We start from the raw sequence: 10,094 nt of genomic DNA on the forward strand, positions 1-10,094 counted from the left end.
AAAGATTGAGCATTATGCTTGTGTTGTTGACCTTTTAGCTAGATCTGGTAGATTAGACGAGGCTGAGAAATTCGTTGAAGAGAAAATGGGAAACATTGGTGAAGGTGATGCCAATGTATGGGGAGCTTTGCTTGCAGGTTGTAGGACTCATGGGAAGGTTGATATAGGGAAAAGAATGTGGAGAAAATTAGCTAACGAGGGAGTGCCCGACTATGGGACTCATGTGCTTTCGTATAATATGTACAAGGAAGCAGGATTGGAAACTGAAGCAGAGAGTGTTAGGAGAATGATCGAGGAGAGAAGAATGATGAAAATCCCTGGCTGCAGTTCAATAGAAGTTAATGGCATAGTTGAAGAGTTCTTTGCTGGTGATCTTTTACATCCAAAGGCACAAGAACTATTTAAAGTGCTTGATTCTTTATTACGCGTGAGCAACGTATCTTGTTCAATAAAATTATAGATTTCTCTATGAAATAGATTATGAAATTTTTTATCCTCAGTTCGTTATGTATCATTGTTCATTTTCTATGGAAACAAAATTTTCTAGTTCCGCGCCTGCTGGTGTTGACTTCGCTAATGATTCAGAGAGATGAATGATCCTTTTTCCCCTTATCTCCTAAACAGTATTTCTTCCAATTCTGAACATAGGAAATTAGGATAATTTCAAAGTTTCTTTGTAATTTTATGGATTCTATGCTGTCATCACTATATAAAGTGTCGGATAAAGATAATTGTATTCACACATTTATACAAAATGTTTTACTCACTCTCACAAACACTTGGGCCCCAAATGAAATAAAAGATGCCAACATGTGGCCCCCCCCCCACCCTCCCATTGTGAGTGTAAGTAAACCATTTTGTACAAAAGTGTTTGCACATCTAGCACAGATGATCATGGTCAAAATATCTTCTCATCACACAGATGATCACGATATTTGGTATACAGTAGTAGACACTCGATAGCATTATGAACACGATAAATAGTCATAGGGGGTGTGAAATGTGCACTTTTGCTGGTCTTCGGTTTAGAATTGGCACAGTAACTGTGCAATCACCTAAATAAGGTAGCAATATTATTCTTTTTGTATCTGCACTTTCCGTAGGATTAAAATTTTTTAATTACTTTTTAACAAGACATTCATTGAAGTCCTCTGCTAACCAACCAAACCAGAATGGTTTGATTATCAATCTGAACATTGAGATCCAATTCATTAATAAACATTGGAAATTATACTCCTTAATTATATGTTTACTTGGATAATCACAAATTTAATTGGATAATTACAAATTATAGTGTTAAACAATAAGAAAAGTCATAAAGGAATAACAGTAAACTCGTACCCCTGTTATGTGAACCATATGCGAACTTCAGGAAGCATAGCGAGAATTTATAAGTGCAAGCACCTGCAACCAAAAGTGGCAAAATTGTTTTCATATCATTTTACATCGGTGAAAATCGTTTTCAAAGCATACGTGAATAGAAGCATAAAGTATGACTCATAAACAGTTAATGAAGGACATATGAGCTAGTGAATAAAAAGTGAGCAGATAATAGAATCAGTTTAAGTCAATCGATCAATAGCTGCCACATGTCGCAAACTATAAAGACATATGTACACTCAAAGCCTTGATAGAAATTTATAAATAGACGAGTCTGGAATGAAGAAAAGCATGTTGAATTTGAAGAGATAGCCAATTCTCTTTTTGTTCCCTATCGAACAGTAGAATAGTCAGTTTAAGAGGGAAAAATCCTAATTAGATGAGAGGAATTTGTTGATCATTATTTAGAGGTCAACATATAATTTTACGTTTGAGCAACCCATGCAATATTAATTATATCTTTGACATCCTCTGAACGTGTAATTTAATTGATTTAGAGTAATATTTATTTGTTTGACATCCTTTTGAACGTATAAATTAATTGATTTAGATTAATCCTAATTTTTTGATGTGCTTAAATTTGAATAGTTTCTCTAATATTCACCAATTAACATGCTTAGACATTAAAAATTGTAACAAATTACAGATGATGTCGACGTAAAATTGTCACACGCATATTTACTCTATTCGAAGTATCCATAGATAAAAAAATGTTATAGTTAATTCCGATTTGCGAGTGTAGCATATTAATACTTATGAGATTTATTAAGTTATGACTCATAATATCTAATCAAATTTCATGTCATATTTTTGATCCCTTCTTTCGTCCTTCTACGTTCTCATCTGAATATTTGCTACTACCACTGGGATCCACACTAATAACAACTTGCATCAAAGGTTTTGCAGCAATCACCATTCATCGAGGCTCGATGCTTGCCATGATAGCCAGTATAGCGTGCACTTCAACGCTTTTCGTTTTGGGGACCAGTTGATTTGTTACATAAGATGTTATCCGCTTTAGCGAATTTTCACTTCCATGATCGTTGTCCTAATTTTGAGAAGCCAATTGAGAAAAAAGCGCTCTGTTATGTTGGTTTCTTTGTTTGCGATTTTTATTAGTTTTGGTAAAGGTTAAGTACAAAACAGTCAAATTGAAACAAAAGTATAAGTGAGGTGATCAAATAAATTGAAGTTGAGTGATCAAAATGAAACAAACTTGCAAGCTGGGTGGCCTCTAGTGAAATATATGTAATATTACTTTATATTTATATTTGTGTATCACGGTAGAGAAGAAGATGGCACAATATAGAAATGATATCTTATAGTCATATATAGAATTTAAATTCCCTAAACTTTAAGCCCATGTTTGACAAAGTATTTTGAGTTTACGAGCGGGTCACATTCTATGAAATGCGATTTCAAAGAGTAGATAAATGTTGTGAACTCAATGAAATATGTGTTTGGGGGGAAAAAAACTTGACCAAATAAGAGTTAAAATAGATGTAACAAAGAATCAATTGAAGTGACTTTAAATTATGTGAACACTATCTATCATAAAGCTATGACAATTTTATATAATGACAAATGCATAAAGATAGTGAGAAGTGTTTATAGACCATTTAAATCTAATGCTCATGGTGGGGATGGGTTATAATGCCCATCATTAGTGTGGTAATATCCGGTATTGTCATGTGCATTTGGTGTTATCACGTCCATGTTGGGCATTATAACTCATGTTCATTGTGGAAATTAGATCATTTCTATTAAATTATAAATAGATAGGAATATATGATAGATATTTATGATATTTGTGGTCGCTCAATATGTAAATTACAAATGACTTGATTCTTTATAAATAGTTTATAAAATGAGCAAAGTATAGACTAATTTTTCAATGGTGTGTGTGAGCAAAAAGAGAATTTAACTTTAATTAATGAGCATAAAGCATTTTTGGAGACTTTTTATTTGCAAAGACTATCTTATGTATTCACTACAATAGTAATATCTATTTTGACTCTTCATTTTAATTTTTTTTTCAAAAATATTTATTGATTTCTCTTCATCTTTTATTTAACATATTTCATATGTTAATGATCAACAATTCAAATATGATTTTAATAATTTAAGAAATTCAGTTTCTATTTTAAAAAAAATAGAATAGAGAATTTTTTTGAGTTTATTTTTAGGCATAGACTATTGAAAATAAATAGTATATTGTATTTAGAAAGACTTTCGAAGATGTTCTTAATCAACAAAGCATAAAAGACTTCTTTTCAAATTGATATGATTTTATGTAAAATTTATTGGAAATTGCTCTGTGTACAGAGCAATTTCCTGCAGGGATCTTATGGACACCTCACCGTAGGGGTCGGTCTCACATGAAAAAAATACGTCGGAATTCACGACTGTGAGGGATCTAGCAGGGGTCTGTAAATCCCAGTAAGTGTAATAGCATTCAAATTTATTAGAAGGATGTGTGATAAAAAAAGAATTTTGTGAAAATGCCTTCAACTTGTGGTCAAAAAATAGTAAAATATTCTCAATGCGCCTAAACTATTCAGTGCACTTTGTAAATTAAAGGACACGTCACCAAATCCCATGTCCGGTCAGTCCGGTCACCATGTGAAGCCACCGTCAATTACGCCGAGAATTAGATCTTTCCCAACATTTTGGGGCAATAACTTTGTGCCACATGTCCATTTGACAATTCTCTGTATACATTACTCAAGACCACTATTTTTAATTTTTAATTTTCTATTTTCTACAAAAAAAATTATTATTAATTGCTATTACAAAATTTTAAGTTAAATGTCTTTCATTTACCTTCTTCTTTTTTTTTTTTTTTAAAGATAAATGAGTTATAATTTTTGAAAATGAGCCATAAGAATTATTTCCTTTTCCTTTTTTGACCTTTCACTTATAAGTCACAATTAGATATATCATGTGTGTCATCCAAAGATCGTAGGCTTGTGTCACTCTCTCATTTCTTTTAACTTATCCAGATGATGTTCAAAATTTCAAAATTAACGTTAACAACTAAATACATGAGCTGGACACTAACGCAGGAATTAGCGCATCATCTCATGAAACGAATTGATATTTAGCACCACTTATATCAGCGTTCTCGAATGCATCCCTTTCATTTAAGAAGATTCGTGGCAAGTTAAGTATTAGTGGAGTTCTTTAATTATTTTTCTATTATTTTTAATTTGTTAAAATTGTGTACAGTGTTTCTTATATGAGGAATAATTTAATGAACATCGATATTCATCTTATAAATGATCCAATGAGCACCGATACTCATCTTAATGTTAAGCACTGAAGATGTGACTTATTAATTCATTGGTGAATTATGATGAATTTCAATATTTGAATTAAGCTCCTATTTTGGCTCAATTCTTTAAAAATTCATTTTTTTCTTAAACTCATTTTAAATGATGCATTCTTCAAATAAAATAATTTTGCACATACACTCAAAACATTTTTCATATTTTTTAATTACACATTTTTTAAAAAATCATTATTTTCAATTCCATATATTAGGAATCGAACCCTCACACTTCGACTGCTAGCAAGGTTGAGACTATCTCCCTCTTATCGTTTGCATCATTGAATTATGCCCTGGGGGGTGAAATTGTATTTCCCTATTGTTAATTGCTTAGTATAAAATGAAGATCAATACTCATTAGATTATTTTTTCTTCATTATTATATCTATGTTCATGTAAATATAAAAGAAAATTCTCTTCAATAATGTATCTAGGAATTGTAACTCGCCAAATCTACTTTTATTATTCTACTTAAAATTAATTTTTAATATATTACTCAGTCAAATCCCACAGAATCAATTTGCCTTAGCTACTCCATATAAGAACTTCCTCCTCTCCCCATTCTTCTCCAATTCCTGTTTGTAACGCCCCCATCTCTACAACACCCCGACCCAACCACTCTTCAAAATTCACCGAAAAAGCCAAGAAAAATCACCCATTTATTCTCATTTCCCAATCTGAATCCAACACGAAACTGCAGTGGNCTTAATCCCATTACATCCCTTTATTATGTTGCTCCCTGCTGCTTGGTTTTCTTGTTCATCCCTTGGATTTTCGTCGAGTTTCCACTTTTGAAAGAGACGTCCAGCTTCCATTTTGATTTTCTGATTTTCGGGACCAATTCTTTCTGCGCGTTTGCTCTAAACCTCGCGGTGTTCTTGCTCGTTGGGAAGACATCTGCATTGACCATGAATGTTGCTGGTGTGGTTAAAGATTGGCTCTTGATTGCTTTTTCCTGGTCTGTGATTAAGGACACTGTTACTCCAATAAATCTGTTTGGATACGCCTTGGCTTTCTTAGGCGTGGCGTACTATAATCACTCGAAGTTGCAGGCGCTCAAGGCCAAGGATGCACAGAAGAAGGCTCAGCAAACTGATGAGGAGTCTGGAAAATTGTTGGCTGAAAAAGAAGAGAATAATGGCCCAATTAAGAATGATTCACAGAATTGATTTCATACTTAATATTATGAGATGCTGTTTTTGATAGGATGAGAAGGACGAGTAAAAGATGAGATTATAGATATTGAAGATCGATGAATGGATTAGGTTCGGTTTCGGTATGTGATCTTAGGAATTCCTTCCATGTCTTAGCTACTTCTCTTGCTAGTTTATGGTTCATTAACTTCATATTTACATAATGGGATATTATGGTTTCTCATATTGCCCAAATATGTATCTGAATTGAGAATGAATTCAGGCTCATTGTCTCGAACTCTTTCTAATATAATGTTGTTATCTATTCCAACTTTTGTTCAATTTATATACTGTTGAAAATCTAATTAGTGTTTTTGGTTTGCGATTTTTTTGGTTCTTATTTCTTGCATATTGAAGATGGTAGTAGATTTTGATTCTTGAAATTGCAGATTATGATCTCAATTTACTGTCTGAAGGTCTGTGATCTGATTGTTGATGACCTAATAGTTATAAAACTCGATAGCGAAGTGATTGATGGGATCCAAAGATCCTTAATTAGAGGTGTAACTTTTGTGGATCAAGCATTATTCGGCAAGAGCTGGCTTGTGTTTTCCATTTTGAGTCATGAAAATATTCTATTAACTCACATTATACATGAGTCCTGTTAGTCTAGACGCAAAATCCCATCTGCGCTGAAAATGCGTGGGTTGGTACAGTTAGCCCTCTAGTTTGCACCTCTATCCAAGATCAACGTCACGATATCCCTACACAGGATTGGGTTCAGAGTTTACGGTTTAGTCTACCTCAGCAAACATTCTCAGTATATGAACATAATAAATGAGTCAGCCATGATCGAAACGGATTTGATTTCTTAATGAAGGTTTGTAAAACTGATAGTAATTGAAGCTCAACTAGCATGATTCTTTTAATTTATACTTTTTATTTGGTAGTTAAATGAGACGAGCTTAGCTATCAAGAACATTAACAGTCTATTTAAAACCGCATTAATCTCAAGTCAGGCTTTAGCTAGCTGTCTTTGTTTTGTTTTCCATTAGATTTATTTGATTCTAGCTTTTTATGAGTCTAATTGAAAATGAGCTCAATCCTTACACATTCAAGGTGATATGTAATTATTTCACCTCACAGAAGGAGAACGTATAGGTGTGTTCAGCGCCTTTCCAAAGGTAACCGTTTAGGTTGACTTTGGAAAGGCTACTAAGGACTAGGCGAAGAATGAAAAACGTGTTAGTTTAAGAATGTTTAGGAAGCATAACCAGCCTTGGATATGTGCTGCAGCAGAGAGATGGGGTTTCGCCTCAGACAATAACATTCTGTGCGATGCCTCCAAAGACTTTGACCTTATTGCATCGGAAGGCATACGTGGAAGAGACGATGTGAAGTGCAGTATTGACCTTGCGTGATCTTTTGCTTAACTGGTTGTCACGTGACTTGTCGCTTAAGCAGAGGCGTAACAATTAATATATTTTTTATGACCACCTTATAGTATAGTTTTTTCATTGAGCTTAGAATGACTCAGAATGGATTTCATACTTCGAAATGCATTATAACTGTAACTACAATATCCCTATGCAGTATTTGTTTCAGAAAATGAGATTATTCTTCTTTCATATCCATCTAACTTCACCATCCTTCATTTCCTTCGATCTGCATAACTTTTCTGGCTAACCCATCCTCAACATGCATCAGGCCACCCCCTCATCAGTGCAATCCCACCCCCATATAGGAACCGAATCATCCTTAGGATTCGTTGGACATGATTTTTGAAAAGCTAAAAGCTGCTTTTGAACATGTTTAGATAATTCTCTGTCGGAAAAGTTTCGAAAGGAAGCTGACCTAATTATTCACAAGCCCAATTATCAGCGTTAAGTATGCCCAGTCCAATAGTGTTCTTAGGGAAGAGCTACAATTGAAATAGGTGTAATGTAAAATGACATTTTTGCTTGGTTAATCTATACCTTCATCCATAATTTCACGTTTTTCCTCAAAGAGAATATTAATTGTGATCCAATAAAAATCATAATATTTTTAGAAATTCTGTAGTAAATTATTCAAGTACTGGAGAAATATATATGCCCCTGTTTGGCCACCATTTTTTCCAAATTTTAATGTTTTGAATTTTTTTAATTTTTTTTATAAGAATATGTGGTTGAAAAAGAATGAAAAGTTTTTGATTTACATGAAATATTATTCTATGAAAGATTGTGTGATTAGAAATAAGAAAATAAAAAAATGAGAAAATGGAGGCAAAACAGGGACATAATGAGACACGAACACCTTGTAATTAAGTCCTCAATTGCGTACAATATTTAAACTTCCATATTCACGGACAAGTGCTTTCAGAATATTGTTGTATTGTGGGATTATCTCCACGTAATTAATGCTCAAAGTTCATCTTCGATTTATACTACTAGACGTGATTGAATAATATAATAACTTGCTAATAAGTTATTCAATTAAATTTTTAAAGGACATCCCACATCAATGAAATTATCAAAATTTATTACCTCCGCAGCCAAGATACTCGTCCATATAGGGAACAAGAAGATCTTGTAAAATTAATCGTCCAACTTTATTCATTGAATAACATTATCAATGATATGTTTCACGTTGTGAATAACTAGCTTATTTGCTTAATTCATAATTTTATTAAAAAATTAAAAATAAAAATTTATATAATTCAAAAATGTATAAACAATTAAATATATTTTTGAAATCGTTTTTTAGATAATAGTGTCAATACGTTTGATCAATTAACATCAGATTGTTATTTGATCAGAATAATTCTATATGTACAAAAATAGTTTCACAGACCCAATCACAAGAAGAGAGTTGCATCCCTGTATTAATTATGTGAAAATATTTTTGTTAGTGTAGCATTGTTCATCTATGACAAATAAAGTATAGATTGAACCAAGGCCACTCCTTTTTGCAATGTTTGGTACCCATCTGGTCCATTGACCAAAGTCAGAGGAAATTCAATCAAATGTCACATTTGAGAGGCGTAACTTGAAAAATGGATATATATATTATTTTATTTTTACCGTGGTGCTCGGACCAATTTACGTGTACCTCGACTAATTTCACAAGACTCTAAAGTTTACAATCGAATACTCACCCAGTGACCTTGAAGGGACTTGAATTAGTAACCAAAAAAAGGATAAATATACTCATAAAATAGTTTTTGTTACGTCACATTTTAATTATTATTTTTTTTTTTCAAAATTTGCTCATTTTTATACTTGTATCTCCGACTTTTTGTCACAATTTTATATTTAACTTTCAGTTAATTAACATATTTTGCCTTTGATTTTTCAAACAACATGTTAACGAATTCGTTTTGTCAAAGTTATGAACTTGTTTTTTTTTTTTTTATTTAAACAACTCAAAGGGTAAATAAGTCTGTTTAACTTCATCCTAGCGGATTTTTTTACCATCGTCGGAAATTTTATTTAAAATAAGGTAGAAATTTAAATACAAGAAGAAATTTTGACGTATAGATGTACAAATGAGCAAAATTAAGATTACTACAATCATAATGTGGTGCAATTTACAACTACAGTGCAAATATATTCAGAGCATGTTACAACCCCATTTTAATTGAATAATGCACTTTAGAATATAAATTGATGAAGAGTATGTAGTTAAAATTTAAGGAAAAATTGTAAATTTGAGAGTAATATTATTCTATTGAAGAACGCGTAATTGAAGAGGAGAGAAAAATATATTTTAATGCAAATGACCATTTTAGTAAAAGTTGGAGCAAATACCCCTTGAAAGTAACAATTACACTATAGGTAGATATTTTTATTTTTATTTTTTGACAAAAAATTTTAACAGACAAGACTCGACATGATATCATTGAAAATAATAATAATAAAAAAAAGGTCAATCAAGTTTGGTCACGTCAACGTCGATATCAATTCGGTCAAAATTTTCCCGTACTTGAAGCTTTGTAGTAAAAGTAAACCAAGTTCCCAAAAATTCAATCACAATAACCAAAATTTGAAAATCATTTCTCTCTCTTTATATTTCATCCATTGAATCCATTCCCTACTCATGTTCAATCATACATTCTCTCAATAAAATAATTTCACACATAAATCCAAAAAAATTTCTTACTTTTTAATCACACATTTTTAAAAAAAATAAAAATAAAAAAAATTCATTGTTAGAAGGAAAAAGGAAAAAAAAAAAAAAAAAATCTCATGTACAGGCATAGAGAGCAAAGCAAG

At 32.1% G+C, this 10,094-nt stretch overlaps 1 protein-coding gene across 1 annotated transcript; it reads left to right on the forward strand.

Moving 5' to 3' along the window:
• Nucleotides 1-2,941: 2,941 nt before the first annotated feature.
• LOC111365643 (probable sugar phosphate/phosphate translocator At5g25400) lies at nt 2,942-6,206 on the forward strand. The gene is made up of 2 exons (XM_022986183.1): nt 2,942-3,027; nt 5,409-6,206. The coding sequence occupies exons 1-2, from the start codon at nt 2,942-2,944 to the stop codon at nt 5,875-5,877; spliced, it is 555 nt and encodes a 184-aa protein (XP_022841951.1). The 3' UTR covers nt 5,878-6,206.
• Nucleotides 6,207-10,094: the final 3,888 nt, after the last annotated feature.

The sequence above is a fragment of the Olea europaea genome, chromosome 17 (assembly GCF_002742605.1).
Source record: "Olea europaea var. sylvestris chromosome 17, O_europaea_v1, whole genome shotgun sequence".
NCBI classification, from domain to species: Eukaryota; Viridiplantae; Streptophyta; class Magnoliopsida; order Lamiales; family Oleaceae; genus Olea; species Olea europaea.